The sequence below is a fragment of the Diachasma alloeum genome, unplaced genomic scaffold, assembly GCF_001412515.2.
Source record: "Diachasma alloeum isolate Michigan unplaced genomic scaffold, Dall2.0 Dall_scaffold_00217, whole genome shotgun sequence".
Taxonomy (NCBI): domain Eukaryota; kingdom Metazoa; phylum Arthropoda; class Insecta; order Hymenoptera; family Braconidae; genus Diachasma; species Diachasma alloeum.
The window spans coordinates 754,016-780,464 of NW_021680382.1; the positions used below are offsets into that span (position 1 = coordinate 754,016).

Sequence of the window (26,449 nt, forward strand, 5' to 3'; positions counted from 1 at the left end):
GAACTTTCTTTTAATGTTTTTGTCCATAGAATTGTTCAATGGAAAATATTCAATTAAAAAAAATTAATAGAATTTGATTTTTCCGCACAATTTATTCCGTTGAAATATTTTCTACAGAAATTCCTCGGTTCAAATTTCCAAGTTTTTTTTGATTGATTTTTTTTATAAATAGAGAAAAAAATAGGGTAGAAATTTCTGTAGAATTTTTTAAAATGGAAATAGTTGTGCAGAAAGATGAAATTTTAATATTTTCTTTGGTAAAATAATTTCTATGACATTTTCTTTAAAAAAATCGACCAAAAGTTGATGGAATTTACAACAGAAATGCAATGAAATTTGAAAATTCTATCGGATTTTTATCCAATTTTCTATTAATTTTTTGTCCATAGAAATGTTCGATGGAAAATATTCAATAAAAAAATTAATAGAATTCGATTTTTCTGCACAATTTATTCCATTGAAATATTTTCTACAGAAATTCCTCAGTTCGAATTTCCAAGTTTTTTTGATTTAATAAATAGAGAAGAAAAATAGGGTGGAAATTCCTGTGGAGAATGTTTGACTGGAAAAAATTATGCAGACAAATGAAACTTTAATATTTTCTTTTATAAAATAATTTCTACGAGATTTTCTTGAAAAATGGATTTTACAACAGAAATGCAATGGAATTTTCTCTAGATTCACTTCGTATTTCTATGAAATTTTCTTCGTGCATGGTAATAATGGATCATCGATGAGTGCTCTTCACATCAGCATTAATTTCATACAAAAATACAACAATCGAAATCATTGAAGCATTATCATCTAGCACCAGTCCATTCGCCAGTCTCCTTAAGCGTTTTGTCGGTCAATCTCTCGATTTCCGTCAGTAATTGTTCAGTGTCAGGATCACAGGCATTGTCAGCCTCTACTGAGTCCCACTCTAAACTGTTTGGGGTTGATACACGTGACCAGGGGGATGCAGTTAAACTGGACGGTCGACTGCCACCACTCGATGTTCTCGATGGTGATTCGATTGTGCTCTGGGGGGGCTCCAGCTCGATCAGAGGGGCTGGGAGGACCTCGTGCTCCCACTCGAGGTCCAGGGATGAGACTGGCGTCGAGGAAACACAGCCTGGGTGCCTCAGCAGGGTGCGAGCGTCCAGGGACTGCAGTGGAGTGTTCAATCCAGAGCTTGAAATTTTTTTTTCACTTTTAGTTTCCAGAAGTCGAGGTGTTAGAGGAAAAATGTTGAGAATATTCTACATGGAAACTTGCAAACTTGAGAGTATTCAAGTGTCTTTTACAGTTTGATACAGAACACACTATAGACTCAACTATTTTCAATCATCAAATTTGTCAATTAAATTGCGTGAGAAAATTGTGAAAAGATCTTGAATATTCAGCCTCATTCAACTTATATTGTGCACAGAATTATTATTTTTTTAAATATTCGTTGTTTGTAAATAAATCGTTGAAATCGATTGTTTATTAATGATTTACAGAAAATACTCGTAATTTTCAAAAATTGCAATTTTCAGATTATTCAATCAATTTTCCTCCAAAAGGGAACTTAATTTTTTTTTTCAAATTTTTAAAATGTTTTCGAACGGTTCAATATCGAGATTCAAATTCATGTTGAAAAGATTCTATGGTTTTATTGCCTGTTCAATTACCTCGTGGACACACCAATAGCAGAATCCAGTCGAAAATATTTGTTACTGCCTCTTGACCAGCGAGTATCTTCAACCAGTTCCAGTGACACTGGAGTTCTATTTTTTTTCTGGGGAAATGAAAAATCCATGAATATTAAAAATGAATATCATTCATTGAACACACAGAAATTTCAATAGTTACCTTGAAACGTTTTAAAGATAGAAATGATAACAAACTGTCCATTGCAGCAAGAAACAGATGTGATTCAATTAAATTTGATGAAATTTATAATTTTGAAGGGAATTAGAGTAAACCAACTCGACAGTGATTTTTCAAATGTTTCAAAAAATAATTGATCGAGGGGAATTTATCGAGAGACAAGAAATGTCTGTTGATATTAATTAATAAATATGAATATTAAAAAATTCATGGAAAAATCCCATTTGCACTTACGTTTTTGATTTCTTCGAGGACTCTACATGTTCTCCATTCATATACTGCTGCAACTGCATTAATAATTGTCTTAATTACCCCAAACGTTATAATTTTAATCCAAAACTCAGGGTCAAATGAGTAAAACTTGAAAACTTCTTCTTTACATTTTTTCTAAATTGAATTATCTCAATAGCGAGTGCTTTTACGTGAAAATTTGAGAAGAACTTTCTTGTGGAAAATTTAATGAGCTGCAAAAAAGTCTATTGACATTTTCCCCTAAAACATCTCATCGAGGAGATAATTGCACATTTTACAAAATGTGGATTGATTCAATTAAAACAATAGGTCTATTAATTTTTTCTTATAATCAAGTAATCAATCTTTTTAGTACCTCAGCTCGTTCTTCCTCTGGGGATTGAGTAATTCCAGTATGTCTGGAGTACCTGAAAAAAAAGAATAATAAACAACAAATTCAACACTTTTTTCCAGTCTTGAGAGAATCTTTTCGAATGGAGAAAAATAAATTATAAAATTAGAAATTAATAACGAGGAAAAATGAATTCAAAAATCCTAAAAAAAACTATTCATCATTCGTACTTTCCCATTTTATTTTTGATGTTCGGAATTCATTCATCAAATTTTTTCTTCCATTATTTTTTAAACAGTAGTCCCTCGTTTGATTAAGACATCCTTTACAGTCCGTGTACCCAGGAACATGAATTATTTATTACAAAAGTTTGGCACTGATGATAATTTTCTAATTAGACATAGAATTTTATTTTTTTTCTAATTTTTTGAGTTTTTTTTCTCGTAAATAAATAGATAAATTTATGAATTGATTTTCTCATAAAACTCTGTGTTATTTTTCCACTTCTAAATTAATTATTATCAATAATACTAGACAGTCAATTGCCCCCAAACTCCACCAGAAACTCTCAATTGACAAAAACTGTCGCTTACAATTTATTTCAGATTTCAATCTCCAAAATTCAAGTTATGTTTATTCTACTTTAAATCATCAATAAGTCCCGACCAAATGGTGCAATTGGGCTGAATGAGGTCTCGTTTTGAAGCCCGAAAAAATCTCTTGAAAGTGGAAAAACGGACGAACTTCACTCTGCCGATCCCGACGTATTGCTGCCTAATAACAGCTCACGTTACCCTCCACTACCCGGATAAATAAATAAATCAATTGATGACTAACCTGAAGGTGAAGGGGTCGGTGACACTGGGAAAGCAACGGCCGAGGCAGGCCCCCATGACCTGTCACTTCACGGCAGACCGCCGTCATCTAAACAATTTTCTCACTCTCGCAAATCTCTAGCAACGAAATAACAATCCTCTGCTGAGCCCCGATATTCAACCACTAAATAATCCGACAAATGCGGAACATCGTCGAGATTTGACAGTCCTCAATCAACATTTCAGCGCGGAGTGGCCAACATGACGAAGTGCTGCCGAAAATTTGGTTCGATTGATCGTTTCAACATGGCCTCGAAAACAATTCTCACATGTTGAGGCCGAGCCATGGCCGGTAATTACAAGAACTTCCTGAAGCTGTTGGAATCGTGGCCTCTGGACAAATCCAAGACTGGAAGGTAGGGGATTGAATTGTTTTTCTGGGGAGAAGAGAGTTTTTCGTTGTCGAGGCAGTTCTCGAAGGTTTTCGAGGGGTTTTGGAGGGGTTTGGAGGTTAAGTTATGTCGGAAGGTCATTGTTGCGCACTTGGGACGGGAGACGAATTGTAAATTCGTTTGTTTCAATTGTCGATTGATATTCCGGCATTGAATTAATTTATTGAAGTGTGAATTTCAAGACGTGTGGGAAATTCCTCTTGTCTTCACATGGTATAGCTATTTTTGCTAACGAATTAGCAATGTTCTTCCGAATGGTTATTTTGGACATAATTTCCTTCTATCACGCATAATTCATTGTTTATTTCATTTTATTAAATTGAATAAGATTTCTTTTCAACTAATTTTGTCAGATTTTCAACTTAGTTGAATGTTATCATCATCATTATTTTTATTATCCCTTTCTTCTATACAACCGATTCTAACCGATCTAAAAGAGATACTCCAATTTTTGTCACGACCTTTTTTATAACCCTCAATCACCTCTACAAAAAAGGTGATGAGAAAAGTTTGGTTATCTCTCTTAGATTCTGAGATATTCATCAAAAACTGACCGAAAGTAAAAATTAACTTGAGCGGTTTTACCGATTCACTGTTGATTATCCTTCGAAATTCTCCTTCAGCTCTGAAATTCTTTTCCCTCTCCCAATTCTCTCACCAGAGATCTGGCCCAGCACATAAGGGACCAGATAAAGGTGGCCTTCTCGAAGGGAGAATTGTAAATTCGTTTGTTTCAATTGTCGATTGATGTTCTGGTATTGAATTAATTTATTGAAGTGTGAATTTCAAGACGAGTGGGAAATTCCTCTTGTCTTCACATGGTATAGCTATTTTTGCTAACGAATTAGCAATGTTCTTCCGAATGGTTATTTTGGACATAATTTCCTTCTATCACGCATAATTCATTGTTTATTTCATTTTATTAAATTGAATAAGATTTCTTTTCAACTAATTTTGTCAGATTTTCAACTTAGTTGAATGTTATCATCATCATTATTTTTATTGTCCCTTTCTTCTATACAACCGATTCTAGCCGATCTAAAAGAGATACTCCAATTTTTGTCACGACCTTTTTTATAACCCTCAATCACCTCTACAAAAAAGGTGATGAGAAAAGTTTGGCTATGTCTCTTAGATTCTGAGATATTCATCAAAAACTGAGCGAAAGTAAAAATCAACTTAAGCGGTTTTACGGATTAACTGTTGATTATCGTTCGAAATTCTCCTTCAGCTCTGAAATTCTTTTCCCTCTCCCAATTCTCTCACCAGAGATCTGGCCCAGCACATAAGGGACCAGATAAAGGTGGCCTTCTCGAAGGGAGAGATCCAGCAGTCCCAGGTGAACCGAGAGCAGTGTGATCGTTACTACCAGAGCTTGCGACGTCTCGCCTCTAACCACTACGCCCAGCTCTACGCCAGGGCATCCACCGCCACCGCCAGTGGCCTCTCCCCCGAGCATTGCAATCTGGCGCTCACCCCGGAGCTCCAGGAGTACTTCCTAGAGGAAGATAAGTCTCGTTTCGAGAAGATATTCGCAAAATTCAGGAAAGATGACAATAAATCGTCTACATCCTCTTAAATCCTGCTTTCGGCCCCTCCAGCTCCTCTCCAAGACCTCCAGACCTTTCCAAAGCCCTATAAAATGTTCAGAAAGGGTCCAGTACTCCACCCAACCCCAACCCGACCCCCAGAAGAGGCTCCACATCCCAGTGATGGCGAAGGAAGTCGTTCAGTACCTGAAACCGTCCTCTGGGGACACTTTCATAGACATGACCTTCGGCGCTGGTGGTCACACCTCCACGATCCTGTCGTCCTCACCAGATATCCGGATATTCGCCTTGGATAGGGATCCAGTGGCTCACCAACTTGCTCATGAGATGGCTCAACAGTTCCCAGAACAGGTGATCAAGGGAATTCAATTTTAACCAATTTAATTTTCAAATAAACATGATTTCGAAGTGAATACCAGTTATCTCTTCTTGAGGTACAGTTGATTGGGAGAAATCGAAGTTTTCTAGAATTGAAGTTCCTTTTATTTGTCGCAATAATGAGAGTATTTGATCTCTTTCTAGCCAAAAGTTTGCCAACTCCAGAAATTCGTTGGTTTACTCAATCAAAATTATTCTCATGACTAAATACGTTGTTATCTCAATCAACACGATCATACGTTGTTCCAAGTAAATTATAATTGAAGTAAGCATTTCGTATGTTGAATCAGGATGAATATCGTTACGCGGAAAAAGCTTTGAGATTGTAGTAAGATGTCGTTGAGTTGAAAGAAGTTTATATTTCTTGACTAAAAAAAATCGCATTAGTTTACAATAACAGAATCACAGATTACGGCAATTCAACACAAATTTGGATATCACAAATTTCGTTCAATGTGATGTACGGAAAGCTCAATTTAAACATCGGCTTCATTCGAGAAAACAACATTCAATTCATTCCTCAATGTAATCATCTCCTAGGTACGAATTTTTGATCAATTCATGAAAATAGAAAATTTCTCGACAGGAGATTATATTTGATTAACAAAAAATAGAAATTTTTTTGTGGTGAAAACATGTGTGAATACATTTTTGTTTAAAATTCAATTATTGATTTTTATTCTTCAATTTTATTAAAGGGAATAAAATCAGTGTCGCAAGTTTTTTAATTAGTGAAAATTTTCTTCATATCAAATGCATTGTAATTTGAGGAATTTTTGAATGAACAGGTGATTCCTCTCCTTGGGAAGTTCTCAGAGCTTCCAGAGTTGTTGGCGACTCACAAGGTTCGTCCCAACTCCATTGATGGGATCTTGTTCGACTTTGGGTGCTCGTCGATGCAGTTCGACGTGGCAGAACGAGGATTCTCATTGTCTAAGGATGGACCTCTCGACATGAGAATGGATGGACAGCGTTTTCCAGGTGAGGATTTACATTCTAGGGAGATTATTATGATTTAAATAAATGTAAATAACTTTTATGTAAATGAAAGTATTATGTTTGGAAGGATTTTTTTCAGGAATCAGATTTTATACATCAAAATTGATTTGAGTGAATTAAATTGGGTGAATTTTCAAATAAAGAATAGAACAGAAATCTTTTTTTGTAGAAGAGGAAATTTCCTATGCAAAAAGGTCTTTTAAAGAAGAGAAATGACTTTTTATTTTTTTTTTAAGGAAAGATAAATAAAAGTATTCTTTTTGGTATTGAACTGAAAAAAATCTTCAACGTATAAATTTTTGTTGAATTTCTTGCAATAAAATCAACAATTTTCTCTCTGTAATTATGAAAAATGTGCATGAAAATTCTCTTAAAAATTTATTTATCAACAAAAAGGCGTTATTTTCAAGAGAAAAGAAAGGCATTATTTCAAAAAGATTTTTTACGAGGGAATGTCCACAAAAAGAATGGAAAAAAAATGAAAATAAAACAAAAATATGCGATAGATCTAGAAAACCTGTTTCAAAAACCCTTGATAAATTCATAATCCCTCGAACATCATCTTCACATCATTAAACCTCACACCCCTACCTTCTTCCAGATGAACCAACAGCAGCGGACGTTCTCGAGCGAGCATCAGAGGACGAGATAGCGAAGATAATAAAGTTCTATGGCGAGGAGAAGGCAGCAAAGAAGATCGCAAGAGCAATCGTCGATGCCAGATTCAGTTTTAAAAAGCTGGAGACGACTTGGGAGCTAGCTAGACTCGTGGAGTCAGTCCTGGGGGGAGGGTTGAGGACCGATCAGCTGGGGAGATTCGCTCATGGAGCCACGAAGACCTTCCAGGCCCTCAGAATCTTCGTTAACAACGAGATGAATGAGATAAACTACGCGATGTTCATAGCTGAAAAGTATCTGAAGATCAATGGTCGAATGATAACAATTTGCTTTCACTCTCTCGAAGATACAATTGTGAAGAGACATCTGGCTGGTAATGTCAGTAATGATGTGGCTAACACATCACCCCTGAGGTATTACAACTATGGAAAGGTCTTTGGTGATGGAGAGATCAATCAAATCACTGAAGTCCCTTGGAAGATGCTGCACAAACACGTCATCCTGCCCAGTGATCAGGAGATCGAAGATAATCCCAGGTCGAGGTCAGCTAAATTTCGAGCTATTGCTAAGATTAGATGAGTGAATTGTCATGTGTAAATACAATTAATTAGTTTTTATTAGTGCATTGATTAATAAAAATTAAGATAACTATTTCAATTCAGAATTTTAATTAATTCTGGGGAGAATTTTCTCTTTTAATATTTTGTGAAAATTATTTCATAATTAACAATTACTCAGAAGTTGATTTTCGAGCTATTGTTGAAATTAAATTTATTGATTGTCCCATGTAAATGAAATCAATCAGTTTTAATGGATGGATTAATAAAAATGAAGATAAGTATTTCAAAAAAATGTTCTCTTTTGATATTTTGTGGTGATTATTTCATAAATAACAATTACTCAGAAGTTGGTTTTCAAGCTATTGTTACAATTGAATTAATTGATTGTCTCATGTAAATGGAATCAATCAGTTTTAATTAAATTAAATAAGATAAATAAAAATGTAGACAATTTCTTGAACTCAAGGTTTTAATGGGTTCAACTCGCACAGACTGTTCAGCAGTACAAAAATATTCTTATAATTAGTTTTACCAACAAACGTTGGTATTCTCAGTAACTTAAGTAATTTTTCTTACCACTAATTAACGAAAGAAATTTTATTCATGACAGATTGTCTTAGGGAATGAAAGTAAAGACTAAAGGTCTCGATATTTAGTGAACCCCCGTATTATCTAGAAGAGTCCCTCAATCTCATCAGTCTCACTATTCCAATCCATATCATAAATCGCCGGTCTGGTAGCCAGTCCAGGCATCATCATGATCTCCCCGACCATAGGCACCACAAACCCAGCCCCAGTCGACACAAAAATATCATTAACCTCCAATGGGAATCTCCTCGGCGCCCCCTTGACACTGGGATCCCCAGTCAAAGAGTTTGAAGTCTTGGCCATGCACAAGGGTAGTTTATCATACCCCAACCTCTTGTACTCCTCAATCTCCCCTTTGACCTTGTCATTGAGCACCACCTCCCCAGCCCCGTACATCTTCTCCGCGATCGTCCTCATCTTCTCCTCGATACTGCACTCCAAGTCGTAGAGCAGCTCAAACTTGCTGGCCTCCTCAGTAGCTGCGATCACCGCATCAGCAAGCTCCAGGGCGCCCTTTCCCCCCTCGGCCCAGTGGGTGCAGACGACGGCATTCCTAGCTCCACCCTTGATCGCCGCCGTTTTCACGAGCTCCAGCTCGGCTTTAGTGTCACTGCCATGAGCATTGATGGCCACGACAACAGGCACTCCAAAGTGATTGCCATTCTCAATGTGCTTGAGAAGATTTGGGAGACCCTTCTCCACGAGATCCAGATGCTCCTCCACGTACTCCTTCTTCAGAGGTGCCCCAGGTGTCACCGTTGGGCCCCCTCCGTGCATCTTCAGGGCTCTGATTGTCGTCACCAAGACAATGGCATTGGGAACGTGCCCCGATGTCCTGCACTTGATGTCGAAGAACTTCTCCATTCCAATGTCAGAGCCAAAGCCAGCCTCGGTGATGACGAGCCCTTCGGGCCCCACGAGCTTCAGCCCTATGGCGTCGGCAATTATCGAGGAGCAGCCGTGGGCGATATTCGCAAAGGGCCCGGCGTGAACCAGCACTGGGGTACCTTCGTAGCTCTGCATGAGATTGGGCTCGATGGCGTCCTTCAGAAGGACTGCCATGGCACCCGTCATACCGAAGTCCTCAGCTGTCAGAGGGACTCCGGTCTTGGAGAATCCTACGACGATCTTGCCGAGTCTCTCCTTCATGTCCTCGACACTCGTGGACAGGGCCAGGATCGCCATAATCTCCGAACCCACGGAGATCCTGAAACTCGTCTCTCGGGTGCGACCCTTCTCAGTCGGACTCTGCCCGATCGTCACCTGTTGGGTACCAATATTTTTTATTTATTGTTTATTCGAAGACAAAAAGTAGATTTAGTTTTTTTTATTCGAGTCCTACGCAGCTCATTTCGTTTTGTTCAATGTAAACATTTGCAACGTTCATGTAAAATAGACAGAAAAATTTGGATAATTCCTTAAAATATCTTTATATTGGGAAAATCCAAACCGACTTCAGGTCAGGGCCAAATTTGTGATATTTAATTACCGTTAAATACTGTAGCCATCAATTAAGATATTCAAGTTTTTAACTATTTTATCAATCAATAATTGAGATGGGTATTTGTGTAGTTGAAAATCCCCTTTTAACAAATTTTAATTGTTCACTTAGTGGTAAATTTACAGTTTTATATTAACAAATTTTGAATACATCCTTATTCGAAAAAAATCAGATTATCAATATTATATTATTTGAAAAATTAGATCAACGTATTTTAAACCTTCATTAATGTAAGGGTCAAATTCTTGTAATATTGCAGAAATTTAATATTGATGGGGATCTGTGCTTCAGGTGATCAAAATTTGGTATTTAAAATTGAGACTCCGAAATTCAGGGTCACAAGGGTCGTGAGGGTCAGAATAAGGGCCACAAGGGCCAGATTCAGGGTCAGAATAAGGGCTACAAGGGCCAAATTCATGATCAGAATAAGGGCCACAACGGTCAGATTCAGGGGCAGAATAAGGGCCACAAGGGCCAGATTAAGGGTTTAATGGGTCACATTAAGGGTCACAAACGTCCGATTAAGGGTCACAATTAGAGTCCAAATACGGACCACAAGAGCCAGATTCAGGGTCAGAATAAGGGCCACAACAGCCAGATTCAGGGTCAGAATAAGGGCCACAAGGGCCTGATTAAGGGTTTTGTGGGTCCGATTAAGGGCCACAAGGGCCTGATTAACCCATTGCTTCACATAAGTCTCGAATCGTCTCGGTGTGAGAGGAGTGGAAGGTCCGAGGGGCACGAGGGATATAATGAGGTTCAGAATGAGGGCCACGAGGGTCAGATTATGGGTCACAAAGGTCAGAATAAGAATAAATACCGCGACGAGGCATTACCTTTCGCAAGAAGCGATCGTTGAGATCGACTACTCTGGGCCAGGTGATCCTCTCAGGATCTATGTCCAACCTGGCGAATCTCGACTGCTCCTCTTCGGTGAGACTGTTGGGATCGGTTTTGGTGATGTCCAATTTGCTGAGGCGTCTCAGCTGGATATTGGAGAATTTTCTCACGCCCTTGACGGTAGGGACTAGACGATCGTACAGGGCTTTGTCGGTCTGGGTCGACTCGTGGAACCATCTCGCGTCGATCTGGGCTGACAGGAGATTGTGGGCCGCTGTCACCGCGTGGATGTCGCCCGTCAGGTGGAGGTTGAACTCCTCCATGGGAATTACCTGCATGTAGACGCCAATTTCCGGTGATTTTTTTATAATTAAATACATGAACAAATGATGAAAAATTTAATATTCTCGGGTGAGAATAATTTTTTATGCATTAGGCACGTGATTTCTGCAGGAGAAGAATACTGAGACATTTTTCCCTATTTGCAATGGTTTCGTCAATAAAAATTTATAAACAAATGATTTTTCAAACCATCAGTAGCGAAGCGGTGAAACGATTCAACTCGATTTTCACTATTGGTGAGTTTTCAATGAATATCTCGCAATCTAAGGCAGATACCGAAATTTTTGTAATAATCTTTTTTCTACAGAAACTTGAGAGCTACAAAAAAGGTTATTACGAAAATTTCGCTATCTCCCTTAGATTCGGAGATATTTCTTCGTATCACAATACCAGTAGTGAAGCGGTAAAACGTGCTCTTCGCTGAGTTTTCGAGGAATATCTCCGAATTTAAGGGAGATATTGAAATTTTCGTAATAACCTTTTTTGTAGCCGTCAATTCGCTCTACAAAGAAGGTCATGACAAAATTTTTGCTATCTGCCTTGGATTGCGAGATATTCATTGAAAACTGACCAATAGTCAAAATCGACGTGAACCTTTACCGCTTCGCTGTCGAAATATCGAATGAAAGAATACAAAAAATTCTGCAAAATATTTACTGAAGGGATCTCATTACCTGAGAATATCCGCCACCAGCTGCACCCCCTTTGACCCCGAAAGTGGGGCCCATGCTCGGCTGCCTCAGGGTGGCGATCGAGTTTTTGTTGCGGTGAGCGGTGAGGGCCTGCACCAGTCCCAAGGTCGTGGTGCTCTTGCCCTCGCCGAAGGGGGTCGGAGTGATTCCCGCGACCACCACGAACTTTCCGTTCCTCTGGTTCTGAAGGCGCTTGAGCACTCTGAGGCTCACCTTCGCCTTCTTCGAGCCGTAGGGGCTGAGCTCGTTCGGGAAGATGCCGATCTCCTCCGCGAGGGAGACGATCTGCTTCGGCTCTTGACCCCTCGAGATCTCGATGTCACTCGGGACCGGGGTTTGCGGTCTCAGGGGGAGGGGGGTCAGGCTCCACGTGGTGGAGAGCAGACGCTGCGCCGCACGTTCCGCGGAGATGACTGTGTTCTTCATCAGCATCGCAACCGTCATCGGACCGACGCCCCCGGGGACTGGGGTGATGTAGGAGGCGACCTCCTTCGCCGTGGAGTACTCCACGTCCCCGACTAAACGCTGACCAGATTTCTTCGTCGCGTCTGGAGAAATCAATTCTTCATGGTGAGGAGTGCAAAATCAGTCGCTGGGGGAGGGCGGGGGTATCGATTTTAGATTGGATTCTTCATGGAATGGGGGGGTGAGGGGGAATGGATCGGGTTAATTGTCGATAATGTTGAAAATTTTAGTCTAAATTTCCGCTACACTTTTTGGGAATTTCACCGAATTTAATTACCTCTGAAATTTCAAGGAAATTCATCATTCGTTATTGAAAATTCAGAATTTTGTGGAAAAATCGAAGAGAACTGTAAATTTTAGTGCCATTTTTCCCTGAAAATGAACAGAAAACCATAAAATTCCCGTAAATTCGCGGCGGAGTACTTCACGTCCCCGACTAAACGCTGACCAGATTTCTTCGTCGCGTCTGGAGAAATCGATTCTTCATGGTGAGGAGTGCAAAATCAGTCGCTGGGGGAGGGCGGGGGTATCGATTTTAGATTGGATTCTTCATGGAATGGGGGGGTGAGGGGGAATGGATCGGGTTAATTGTCGATAATGTTGAAAATTTTAGTCTAAATTTCCGCTACACTTTTTGGGAATTTTATCGAATTTAATTACCACTGAAATTTCAAGGAAATTCATCATTCGTTATTGAAAATTCAGAATTTCGTGGAAAAATCAAAGAGAACTGTAAATTTCTGTTCCATTTTTCCCTGAAAATGAATAGAAAACCTGTGAGGAGTGCAAAATGAGTCGCTGGGGGAGAGCGGGGGGTATCGATTTTAGATTGGATTCTTCATGGAATGGGGGGTGAGGGGGAATGGATCGGGTTAATTATCGATAATGTTGAAAATTTTAGTCTAAATTTCCGCTACACTTTTTGGGAATTTTATCGAATTTAATTACCACTGAAATTTCAAGGAAATTCATCATTCGTTATTGAAAATTCAGAATTTCGTGGAAAAATCAAAGAGAACTGTAAATTTCTGTTCCATTTTTCCCTGAAAATGAATAGAAAGCCAGAAAATTTCGGTAAATATATTCTTGAATTTTCAGGTGAGTGTGACACTGGATGCGATTTAGAGGGAAAAAAGCATGAAATTTCCGATTTCGTGCAAATTTCAATTTATTTTATATAAAATAAATTAAGGAATTCTCGTCTTTTTTCTCGAATTAAGGAATTCTCATGGAATAATTTAACTGAAATTTACATTTCCCATTGATTTTTCTATGAGCTGCAAACTGAGTCATAGCGGGAGGGTGAGGGATTTCGATTTAGGGAAAAAAATCTTGAAATTTTATATTTCATTAAAAATTCACTGAAATTCTAAATTCTTGAACAACAGGAAGATCCATTAAGTTCTACTGAATTTTCCTGATTTCTACAAATTTTCATGGAATGCAATTGATGAATTTCTTTTGGAGTTATGGACATTTAAAAAAATCTAAAAACTATCCATTTTGCCCCACCGCCCCCTGTATCTCATAAACTACAACTGTTTATTTTCTGTTAAGTTGATTCCATTTTTCTCGTCCACTCAAGAGCTACAGAAGATTAACAAAAATTTCCTTTTGTCTCTCCAGCAATCACTTCATAATTAATCAGCAATAATTCTGTTGGAAATTTTTTTAAAATTGTTAATTACTTTTACCTGCAATAGCATTAATTCCGCAGTCAATAACAACAGCTCCAGGTTTGATCCACGACCCCTTAACCATCTCCGGTTGTCCGATTCCAACAACGAGAATATCAGCCTGACCCACCTGAGGACAGAGTGAATAAAATTAGAGAACATGAGAACATAGAAAACGGCTCCAATCGATTCTGACTATCGTCCAGTTTTCAAGGAATATCTCGAAATCTAAGCGAGATAGCAAAATTTTTGTCATGACCTTTTTAGCAGCCCTCAATTCGCCCCACAAAAAAGGTCATTACAAAAATTTCGCTATCTCCCTTCGATTCGGAGATATTCCTCGAAAACTCAGCCAGTGAATAAGAGATGACAGTTCCAGTTTTGGACGCATTTTTCAAGTTTTGCTTACCACTTTGGGCAAGTCCTTCGTCCGTGAGTGACACACTGTGACGGTAGCATTGTGCCACTTCAATAATTCAGCCACTGGCGTCCCCACAATTTTAGACCTCCCCAGGACGACAGCATTCGCTCCGGCAATTTGGACTCCACTTCTGTAATTACGAAAAACTTTGTGGATACTTTCTTTTATTCAGGAGTGAGGATGTATCAGTGCAAGTTCGTACTTTTTTATGAGCTCGATGCATCCATTGGGAGTGCAGGGGAGGAATCCAGTCATGTCGCCGATTGCCACTCGTCCCTCATTGATAGTATTGAGGCTGAGTAGAACAAAACAATTAAAAAAATCAATTACATACAGAAAAATAATTTATTTGAATGAAATAAATCGGTTTATTCGAATAGTATGTAATAAAGTTTTCATTTAAATTGAAAAATTCGTTATTTGAGGCTTTGTTTATATAAAATGAACGTTTTTTTTATTATTAATAAATTTTTCTTTCTTCCAACTGAATTCTTCATTAATAATAAATGAAGATTTTTCTTTATTTCTTGGAATTCAGTGCATTTTTTCTTCGAACTTGGTGAACGATCATTTGATACTGATAATTAATTAATGTTGGCATTAATTATCAATTTATTGTTGATATTATTAATTTATTATGGCTGCGGAATTTAGCCCTTGCCTGAGTTTTCGAGGAATATCTCCGAATCTAAGGGAGATAGCGAAATTTTCGTAATGACCTTTTTTATAGAGCGAATTGAGGACTACAAAAAAGGTCCTAACAAGAACTTTGCAATCTCCCTTAGATTTCGAGATATTCATCAAAAACTGGCCAATAGTCAGAATCGAGTTAAACTGCTTCGCATTGCATTGAATTGCATTGAAATTGATTTAAAAAATTGAAGGAGAATAATGCAATAATTATTAGGGGAGAATGAAGCGAAGTGGTCGGCCTCTTTCTACATGGCACGCGAATATCGTTGAATTTCGAATTTTCTTGACAAAATACACGAAAATGTGATTTTCCTGAAATAAGAAAATTCGTTATTTGAAATAAATAAATTGTTTATTTAATTTTAATGTCATTTCAAATCAAATCAAATAAATTGTTTTTTTGAATTTAATAACAAATATATCTACTTATTTGAAATTAATAAATTTTGTATTTGATATAATTAAATCATTGTTTTTGCAAAACAAATCAAAAATTTCAAATTAAAATTTTTATTTGAGTCAAATGGCCCATTTCTTTTTGTGACAAAAAAATGTATTGAATCGTTCTCTGAAATATCCCTCTATAAATTTTACTTCAGAGATAACAAAATCAACATTCAGTCCAATATTCCCCCATCACGCGCAAACATTCTCTCGAATAAATAATCAATGTTAAAGGTCTCATCTGTTTTTCCGCAATTATCACTTGCGATTGACGTAATGCATTGCATCATTCCCCATCTCTCTCGGCAAACGATAACCCAAATATCGTCACAAAGTGGCGAAAATATCGAGAGTTAATGATTCTCAGGCTCGAATGGGCATTTTCAAATGACCCAGAATGGATTTCTCACCCATCAACGTCCTTCTCAGGTGACACCGTATCGGTGATGAGGTGAGAGTTGATCCTGTTGACGCTATCAAGGGGCATCTGCACGATAATACCGTGAGTAGCCGGATCGTTGTTCAATTTGTCAAGTTTACTGAGCAATTCCATCTCGGTTGTGGTGTTCGGCAGTTTCACGTGAGTAGCATTTATCCCGATTTCAGTTGCCGCTTTGATCTTCATGCGGATGTAGACGTTGGAGTCTTCACGTCCACCTACCTGGACAATGGCGAGACCTGGAGCGTAGTCCGGTAATTTTGAACGGAGGGATGATACTTGTTTCGTCAGGTCATCTCGAATTTCCCTGGGAGAAAGATGCAATTGATAAAAATGATTGAAAGCAGACACTGAGGAATTTTTAATTACATTTTTTGTGAAGAAAAATTAGATGGTGGGAGAAGCTTTTGTATATATATTTTTTACAGAACTATATAGTTTTTTATTACAGTAAGAAATGCCCGGAGAGAAAAATTCAATAAAAATTGCGAGAAAAAAACGTAAAATTACGTGTCGAAAGTTATCCGCGAGCGAAGTAAAATTCAATAAAAAGTGCGAGTCGGAGCTGAAATTGTAGCCGTCTGAGACTCACCGCTGTGGGGACAAGTTGTTCCGTAATTTTTCCCCAACGATTGAGAAATTTTACGGAACGCAACGTAGAAATAACTCACCAACTTCATAAAAATTGTTGAACGTTCAAGAATTTTTTATTTTGGAGGCACAATAAGTCGGCAAGTTTCTGGAAGATTTTACTTCTTCGGGAAAAATTACGTGACAATTTCGTACTTGTTCGGTGATGAACCTGAGAATTCAACGTTTCAGATTTCTTCTCTTCCATTCCTATAAAAATTGCCGGAAAACGATTGCCCCTTGCTGATTACGTGGATTGTTCCGCAATTTTTTTCCCTTTCTCGGCGAATTGTTCTCATTGACATTAATTTTCCTTACGAATTTTTTTCATGTAGAATTTTGTTGGGAGTTTTTCTTCACAAAATGCTAATTAAATTTCTTCTTTTTCTCTTACGGGAAAAATAAAAAAAATTACTGACAAAAATCGTCTTTTTTCATTCGCGATTGTTTAGTCAATTCATTGTTTACCGACCAATGTTGATACGTGAATTTTAAATTCACATTCATTTTATCGTATGTTGCTGACTATATTGAAAATTAATAATTTTAGCTTGAGGAATGGGTAATTTTGTCTCGTTGTAAATGTTCTCTTTGAAGAATTGAATTCTATTTTGACGAAACGGTGTGTAAATTATTCATAATATTCAGAGATTGTCGAATTAAAAAAAATAATGGACATTTACATTAAATAAAGATGAATTGATGTGTTCGAATATCGGTCTTATTTCAATTTTTTTTCAGGGAAATTTTACATATTTTTTTTTCTTGGAGACAGGAACTTTTCTAGGAAACATTTTTTCGAGGGAAACACTTTCCGGGATTTATTTCCGGAGTATTTTTCCCGGACAAACACGACAGATTTAAATGGATTCTTACGAAAACTCCAATATTTTTATCGATCACACGTTTTTCGAGAACCGATTTCGCATATTAACATCAAAGACATGACAAAAATAATTTTATACCGAGGAAACAATTCTCTTCAAGGCAATCTCCCCTCAATATACATGAATGGAGATTCTACGCATTTACGCAGGTTAGCTATAGGCACGTGGCCCTGGTGCTCTGACAAGGTCACCTAAATTTTTTCCGAGAATTCCAATCGTATCCCCTCAGTTTATTTTTAGTTTACAAGACTTCAAGTCCAAATAATTTCTCATCATCTTCAAACATTGAATATTAAATGGCTGAATGAACGTGTGAATAAAATTATGAATAAAAAAATGAAATAAGAATTGAAGGAATTACTAACGAAATAAAATTAAACGGAATTAATTACTTGGCAAGATCAGTTCCGGAGAGAACAACACCTCGTACGTCTGTCGCCATTCTCCTGTTGAAGAATCTGCAAAAAAATTAATAATTTTACATTTATCGTCTTATTCAATTATCTTCCAATGGACAATAAATCGCGGGGTCTAATCTTGAATTTGAATTGTTCTTCAACGTTTGAGACATAATTATGACGAGGAATTATTGATTATTGACGTTACATTATTTCACCCTGAGTTACAATAATTGAATGATGTTTGCCGGTGTCGGAGCCGGTTCACAAGTGGCTCCTCGGGGTCCCAACACGTTTCATCGGAGTTGCGTGATCGCTGACGCATTTATCTGTGTGAGATATAGGGATTACTCACACTATTGCGTTCGTATCTGGTTTTGAATTCTCGTGTAGCCCCCCTCCCTGCCCCCTTGCACCACACCGAGGCGCTGTGGTATATATATTCCTTCTGGTTTGAATTCACGCACGTGGGATTCATTCGTTAAAAAAAAATAGGCGTCTTAGTTTGTCATGTCAATGCCAATGAACTTTGAATGATTATTTAAAGAACATAATGAATATTTAAGAAACAAAATAATGAGTCTTGAAATTGTGGAAGCGGACGAATAAATATTTCGAGGAGTATTTTGAGAATATCTTCGGAGGGGAGGATTCTAGGGGCTTTGGCAAAGGAGCTTTTTTGTAGGAAATTTTGTAGTCTGCAAAAAAGGTTTTTTGACTTTTTTTGGTAAATACAGTAGTTTCGGAGATATTTACAGAGTAAGGGGGACGGAATTTTTGGACTTGAAGATGGGGTCGCGGATTTATTGTAAAAAAATCTGTGGAAGTTGGGGATTCACGCAAAAATATCGGACGATTTTAAAAATTGTAAAGAAGATGAATAGAAAAATCACGTGGAGATTATTTTTGGAATATCTTCGGAGTGAACGATTCTAGGGAATTTGTCAAGAGAGTTTTTTTGCAGGAAATTTTGTAACTTAGAGATTATTTGATTTTTTTTTGTAAATCTAGTAGTTTTGGAGGTATTTACAGAGTAATGGGGATGAAATTCTTGAACTTAAAAATGAGTTCGTGGATAGTTTTGTAAAAACATCTGGGAAAGTAGTGGATTCAAGCAAAAATATCAAAAGATATTCAAACCCTGAAAGTCTAGATAATTTTCGGATGGAGATAAAAAAATTAGTCCTGAAATTGTCAAAGCAGATGAATTAAAAAATCACGTGTGGACTATTTTTAAAATATATTCGTAGTGAATGATTCTAGAGAGTTTGTCAAAGGAGCTTTTTTGTAGGAAATGTTGTGATCTACAAAAGAGGGTTTTTTATTTTTTTCGGTAAATCTACGAATTTGAGAGATATTTACAGAGTAATGCGGATAAAATTCTTGAACTTCTGATGATGGATGGATAGATTATGAAATTTATAGAATAATAGATTGAAAACAGATTCAGAAAAAACCTCAAATCTGTCTTGTAGAAAATTCTAGGGTCTACAAAAAATCCTTCAGTATTTTTTTGACAAAAATCCTATAGAGGCAGGGATATTCCCTAAATACTGTAAAAGAAATTTCTTGACTTTAAAATGGATTTCCTAAACACCTCCAGAGAGAAAGGATTTAGAAAAATTTCCAACAGAACAATCACTTCACGATTTCTCCCAAAACTTTTAATTTCCCGATATTCGCAAGATTATCGTCACGTGAATATTTAATTCACTTCATGTCACAATTTTGATGCAGAACGCATTCCACTCTCTTCTGTCTCACATTCCCAAAAATTTGTCCGATTCGAAATGAAAGTCGTTTAGTCAACCATTTCTGCCAATAATTTCACTCCACAAACAGTTTTCCCCAACAGTTTCATTATTTTGTTTAATTCACCATAATTATTAATTATGACTGGTGCTTACTTGAACACTCGGAGTATCTTCGACATGAACACCGTCCGCCCTCAAAATCACCATGAAACTGAACCCCCACATAATTTTCTTCCTCCATATCTTCAAGTCATTGAAGCTCGAATGGAAAAAGCGCGCCTACGATTATCCCAGTTGTTATCGGTTTTCGTCATTCGTCTTTGAGTCATTTCGTAACGCCGATAAACCCTGATCTCACAGCCCATCCCAGCCCTCATGCAACCATTCAAAAAATTCGTGTTTACGATTTGCAATTGCTTATCGAAAATCTAATATAAATTAATTTTTTAAAAATCTAATAATTTGATCGATATTACATTTTATATACAATAATATCGGCGGAGAAATGTCGGGGAACCCTTGTGTTTGCCCACACGGAGAGAAATGTTCAGCAAAAATTACGGAACTCACAGTTCGCTCACCGATTACGGAATCGGCTCAGAAAATTCAAGTGACGGTATCGTAATTTTTCACAGGAGATGCAGCTAAAAATCTCGGAACGCTCCGGAAAAATTCCGTGACAGTTCTGTCAAATTTCCTACACGAGACCGAACGCGCGCTACAGCGCGCTGTAATTGTAACAATCATAATTGAAAATCTCAAAATTCATTTGCAATTGCTTATCGAAAATCTAATATAAATTAATTTTTTAAAAATCTAATAATTTGATCGATATTACATTTTATATACAATAATATCGGCGGAGAAATGTCGGGGAACCCTTGTGTTTGCCCACACGGAGAGAAATGTTCAGCAAAAATTACGGAACTCACAGTTCGCTCACCGATTACGGAATCGGCTCAGAAAATTCAAGTGACGGTATCCTAATTTTTCACAGGAGATGCAGCTAAAAATCACGGAACGCTCCGGAAAAATTCCGTGACAGTTCCGTCAAATTTCCTACATGAGACCGAACGCGCGCTACAGCGCGCTGTAATTGTAACAATCATAATTGAAAATCTCAAAATTCATTTGCAATTGCTTATCGAAAATCTAATATAAATTAATTTTTTTTTAATCTAATAATTTGATCGATATTAAATTTTATATACAATAATATCGACGGAGAAATGTCGGGGAACCCTTGTGTTCGCCCACACGGAGAGAAATGTTCAGCAAAAATTACGGAACTCACAGTTCGCTCACCGATTACGGAATCGGCTCAGAAAATTCAAGTGACGGTATCCTAATTTTTCACAGGAGATGCAGCTAAAAATCACGGAACGCTCCGGAAAAATTCCGTGACAGTTCCGTCAAATTTCCTACACGAGACCGAACGCGCGCTACAGCGCGCTGTAATTGTAACAATCATAATTGAAAATCTCAAAATTCATTTGCAATTGCTTATCGAAAATCTAATATAAATTAATTTTTTAAAAATCTAATAATTTGATCGATATTACATTTTATATACAATAATATCGGCAGAGAAATGTCGGGGAACCCTTGTGTTTGCCCACACGGAGAGAAATGTTCAGCAAAAATTACGGAACTCACAGTTCGCTCACCGATTACGGAATCGGCTCAGAAAATTCAAGTGACGGTATCGTAATTTTTCACAGGAGATGCAGCTAAAAATCTCGGAACGCTCCGGAAAAATTCCGTGACAGTTCTGTCAAATTTCCTACACGAGACCGAACGCGCGCTACAGCGCGCTGTAATTGTAACAATCATAATTGAAAATCTCAAAATTCATTTGCAATTGCTTATCGAAAATCTAATATAAATTAATTTTTTAAAAATCTAATAATTTGATCGATATTACATTTTATATACAATAATATCGGCAGAGAAATGTCGGGGAACCCTTGTGTTTGCCCACACGGAGAGAAATGTTCAGCAAAAATTACGGAACTCACAGTTCGCTCACCGATTACGGAATCGGCTCAGAAAATTCAAGTGACGGTATCGTAATTTTTCACAGGAGATGCAGCTAAAAATCACGGAACGCTCCGGAAAAATTCCGTGACAGTTCCGTAAAATTTCCTACATTTCGCTCCGGAATTACGGAAAAGATTCGTCATTTTTATTGAATTTTTCTCTCCGTATGATCGTTCATTCGAGAAAGGCAGGGAGGTCCATTCGAGCATCTCCGACAATGAGATAAGTTTCCTCGGTTTTCAATTAACTAAATTTGTGGTGTGTGATGGGGTGAGGTGCGGCAGCTAGTAAGTTGTTGAACGCTGTTCGAGGCCAGTAAGCAGTTGAAACTTTGTGGATGTTGGAAATTTGAAACAAAAACAATTCTGTGGAGAGAACAGAAATTTTCTGTTCAGCTCAAAGAATATGACAAATCGATTATTTGCATTTTCTTTCGTGCAAAAATATGCCGTACTCTATAATTATTTAATCAATATCATTTTTTTTACCTCAAAAAATTTATTTACTTCAAATAAACCATTTTTCTGGGTGTGTGCAACGTAGCAGAAATTTTCCAATTTTTTTTCGTTCAATTTTTCAAATTTGAATAACAAAAAAAATGTTTTAATAACATTTTTTAAAAATTTATGTTGGGGAATTCCTTGAGAGGAACTTTTCAATTCTCATTCCCTGTGCAATAAATGAAAATTTGTAAAATAATTGAATCATCTCGCATTGATATATTCGATAAATCCATCCTAAAATGCCATCGTTATCCAAATCAATATAATTTTTTTACCTCAAAAAATTTATTTACTCCAAATAAACTATTTTTCTGGGTGCGTGCAACGTAGCAGAAATTTTCCAATTTTTTTTGTTCAATTTTTCAAATTTGAATAACAAAAAAAATGTTTTAATAACATTTTTTAAAAATTTATGTTGGGGAATTCCTCGAGGGGAACTTTTCAATTTTCATTCCCTCTGCAACAAATGAAAATTGATGAAATAATTGAATCATCTCGCATTGATATATTCGATAAATCCATCCTAAAATGCCGTCGTTATCCAAATGCCAACAAATACTCTCGAATTACGTGATTAGTATAGGTGGATATAATGCATCAAACAGGGGAGGCATTTGTATAATTTAACGTAAATGTTTATGGGCACTGGGGTGTTGAACGCGTCGAGCCATTTACCACCGAGTTTATGAGGCTATTTCCAAATGACCGCAGCCTTTCGATTGATTACTTTAGTTATTTCAATGAAATGTTCACTCAAATATTTGTTACATTCGAATAAACACAATTATCCGCCCTCCGCCTTCATTTCAAATTTATCCATCATCCATTGTCGGAGATAATACGGAGAGGAAAGTTGGATGAGAATTACCTGTAAAATGGTAAAATGGTAATTTAGCTGTGCGGAGAGGTAATCGCATGGCGAAATGCTAATTCAATAGAAGATAATTTTTGGGGGGATATCTTACGATTCGTTAGGTAAAAGGAACATATTTTGTACAGTGAAATTTGCCAATAGGTTGAAAAAGACTTGAACAAGTGGGAAATTGCTTTTATCACAAAATAGTCAATCTAATTTTGCTAATAAATTAGCAGTTTGTTTCCGAATGGAATTCTTATGACAATGTATTTCACATTGAATTTAATGATTTATTGAATTCACCATTGCTCCAACGCTGACAGTCAACATTACCACAACGTTGGTAGTCTACATTGCCTCGACGTCGGCAGCCAACATTTCTCCAACGTTACAATTTTTTAATTTTCCGTGGATATTGGTTTCAAATTTTTTTATTCAACAACAGGTAATGCAATCATCTGAAGTAAACATTGCCCCAATTTGGGTCGCCAACATTGCGCCAACGTTGGCGCCCAACATTCTGCCAACATTGCGCCAGCGTTGACAGCCGATACTGCCCCAACATTAATTTTTTTTGCTTTTTCCTGAATATTGCTTTCAAAATAATTTTTTCCAACAGCAGAAGACGAGGATTATAATCACATTGGTCAGATAATATTTTTATCGTCGTGTGATATACAATATTTTATATCACGAGGCGCAAAAATCGCGATCTAATCGAGCGAAGCGAGCTCGAAATCACGGTTTATCAGTCCTAGTGACACAAAGAGCCCCTTCGAACTCCTAAGGCCAAAATTTCAGTTATCTTGACACAAAAAATTTGAAACCTCGGATTTAACGAATACAATGCTTCCATTCGGAAGCAAAATGGATTCCACTCCGCGATTAACTTTTCAGTAATTTTTATTCCAATTTTTTTTCTATGAACAAGTCGATAAAATTGGTAAAATCGAGGAATTGGTTTGCATTATGTTGCAAGATGGAATTCCGTAGACAGGACGATGGGGTAGTTAGTGTACGGAAATTCGGAGGGTGGCCGCCCCCTCCCGACGTCTCCTTTCAACCAGCGCCGAATCTCCGCTCTCCCCGCCCCCACCCACTCGTGATCATCCACGTAACCTACGGACCAGTCGGCCTCCGCGAAACCCCTCAAGCTCAACTATCTGCAGAAGTTCTGATCGCTTGCTGTAAGAGGCCTGACTACATATGCAAAGTATGCGCGAATTTTGGAGATTCGGGAGGAGAAACATCGACGTGAATTGAATGAGATATCGGGAGGAATGGCATGATAATAACATATTCAGTGTTAAAATAGGTTGAATTTAAATTAACTGAAAATTCAAGGCCATATTTACCTGAATTTTCCTGACTTTTAATTACTTTATGAGACGATTGAAACACCCATCCCTCATTCGAGTATAAAGTATACTTGAATCAAGTTTATGCATATACTTTCTTTTTCGTTCAAAGTAAATTGATTCAACACGACAACAGATTTCTTCAGGGGATGATTTTTTGCCCTCTTCCCTTGAATAAGACGCCTCCAGTGATTTTTTCCACCCGAACAAATCTCAACTCCTGCAACTGATCGTCCCACTCTCATTCCTCTACATCACCCAGCAATTTGGTAAGAGCCGCCAATTTCCCAGAACGCTTGGTCCCCCATCCCCCAGCAGCTCCAAGCACTCACCACCTTAGGGAGCCATTTGGAATCGAGGAAATTAATCGGCCTGATTCCAAGTCGCAAGAAACTCCCGGAGTACATTGTCTTCCGTTATACCTTTCATACCTCGCTCTGGATTCAAGAACCATTTGCCCCCCCCGACATGACGGAGAGGGCGGACCTCGGTAAGACGCGATTACAGTTCCCTGGATCACAAGGATGATCATGGAAGTGAAGTCGAGGGAAACCTGAGGGGATTTCATTCCTCTCGAGGTGGTTGCGGTTTACGGGGGAAATGAGACTCGTAAAACTACGTGATCAGTCTTCAAATCAATTTGGAATGACGAGTAATGAGTTTCGTGGAGCTCAAGGGGAATTAATTAATTAATTTACAGGTTTATTTTTCTATTTTTTCCGACATTTTACGACTAGTTTACACACTACACTGAGAGAAAAACGAGAAAGTTCTCACACAAGTTTTACTTGTGCCAAGAAAAGTTTTTTGAAAACTATCAAAAAAGGATTCTTTTTTTGTCCCAAACATGCACACTGATAGACTGATTCATTTATTCCAAACGAAATTCATTAACTATTAACGAATGGCGGAGTTGAATATGACCAAATGAATATTCGTTAATAGTTAACGAATGGTTCACTTGAAACGTGAAAATCGAGTCAAACAAGGCCCCTCAAATGTGCATTTGTTAACTATTAATGAATGAATATTTGGTGAGACCAAATGACCCTCGTCTTCAACCAAATCCATTCGTTAACAATAACTAATCCTTTCTATCAGTGCAGAGAGACAACTGAGATTTGAAATTTCCCCGAATTTTCCACGAAAACCACGAATTTTCAATGGTAAAATTCCCTGAAATTTCAGTGAAACCGTCACTTGTGTCATATTTCAAGACTAAAGCCTGGAAACTTCAGTGAAAATTTTTTAACAGTGTATGCGAATTTTATCTCCGTATACAATAATAGAGAGAAACATTGATTTAAGGCCCGGGTGCACCATCTTTCGAACGTTTTCTCGACGTTTTTTTCATCTTTCGTCGTCTGAAATTGTCATTGAGTCCTGCATCATGCAGAAGTTTTAAAAAATTATGAATGAATAATCAAAAAAAGTAGAAGTAGAAGTAGAAGTANTATTTTTCTATTTTTTCCGACATTTTACGACTAGTTTACACACTACACTGAGAGAAAAACGAGAAAGTTCTCACACAAGTTTTACTTGTGCCAAGAAAAGTTTTTTGAAAACTATCAAAAAAGGATTCTTTTTTTGTCCCAAACATGCACACTGATAGACTGATTCATTTATTCCAAACGAAATTCATTAACTATTAACGAATGGCGGAGTTGAATATGACCAAATGAATATTCGTTAATAGTTAACGAATGGTTCACTTGAAACGTGAAAATCGAGTCAAACAAGGCCCCTCAAATGTGCATTTGTTAACTATTAATGAATGAATATTTGGTGAGACCAAATGACCCTCGTCTTCAACCAAATCCATTCGTTAACAATAACTAATCCTTTCTATCAGTGCAGAGAGACAACTGAGATTTGAAATTTCCACGAATTTTCCACGAAAACCACGAATTTTCAATGGTAAAATTCCCTGAAATTTCAGTGAAACCGTCACTTGTGTCATATTTCAAGACTAAAGCCTGGAAACTTCAGTGAAAATTTTTTAACAGTGTATGCGAATTTTATCTCCGTATACAATAATAGAGAGAAACATTGATTTAAGGCCCGGGTGCACCATCTTTCGAACGTTTTCTCGACGTTTTTTTCATCTTTCGTC

At 37.4% G+C, this 26,449-nt stretch overlaps 3 protein-coding genes across 5 annotated transcripts; 1 reads left to right on the forward strand and 2 right to left on the reverse strand.

The window, feature by feature from the left end:
- Window positions 1-494: 494 nt before the first annotated feature.
- LOC107037341 lies at window positions 495-3,636 on the reverse strand. Of its 2 annotated transcripts, XM_015255852.2 has the most exons (6): window positions 3,275-3,636; window positions 2,462-2,513; window positions 2,089-2,141; window positions 1,837-1,870; window positions 1,656-1,762; window positions 495-1,173 (listed from the first exon to the last, which is right to left on the reverse strand). In XM_015255852.2, exons 1-6 carry the CDS (start codon window positions 3,328-3,330, stop codon window positions 801-803), a joined length of 675 nt encoding a protein of 224 aa, XP_015111338.1. In that variant the 5' UTR covers window positions 3,331-3,636; the 3' UTR covers window positions 495-800. The 2 variants fall into 2 exon arrangements, with proteins under 2 accessions (XP_015111338.1, XP_015111339.1); XM_015255853.2 differs by lacking the exons at window positions 1,837-1,870; window positions 2,089-2,141.
- Window positions 3,637-4,465: 829 nt separating this feature from the next.
- On the forward strand, window positions 4,466-7,906 carry LOC107037340 (probable methyltransferase-like protein 15 homolog). Its single transcript, XM_015255851.2, has 4 exons — window positions 4,466-4,525; window positions 4,974-5,605; window positions 6,421-6,613; window positions 7,233-7,906. Exons 2-4 carry the CDS (start codon window positions 5,255-5,257, stop codon window positions 7,826-7,828), a joined length of 1,140 nt encoding a protein of 379 aa, XP_015111337.1. The 5' UTR covers window positions 4,466-4,525; window positions 4,974-5,254; the 3' UTR covers window positions 7,829-7,906.
- A 354-nt stretch (window positions 7,907-8,260) lies between these two features.
- LOC107037338 (C-1-tetrahydrofolate synthase, cytoplasmic) lies at window positions 8,261-19,791 on the reverse strand. 2 transcript variants are annotated; one of them, XM_015255850.2, is made up of 10 exons: window positions 19,733-19,755; window positions 18,034-18,154; window positions 17,820-17,885; window positions 15,882-16,217; window positions 14,537-14,629; window positions 14,323-14,464; window positions 13,932-14,043; window positions 11,755-12,320; window positions 10,735-11,070; window positions 8,261-9,660 (listed from the first exon to the last, which is right to left on the reverse strand). In XM_015255850.2, exons 3-10 carry the CDS (start codon window positions 17,867-17,869, stop codon window positions 8,482-8,484), a joined length of 2,814 nt encoding a protein of 937 aa, XP_015111336.1. In that variant the 5' UTR covers window positions 17,870-17,885; window positions 18,034-18,154; window positions 19,733-19,755; the 3' UTR covers window positions 8,261-8,481. The 2 variants fall into 2 exon arrangements, with proteins under 2 accessions (XP_015111336.1, XP_015111335.1); XM_015255849.2 differs by lacking the exon at window positions 18,034-18,154 and having other exon boundaries at window positions 19,733-19,791.
- Between the last annotated feature and the right edge of the window lie 6,658 nt (window positions 19,792-26,449).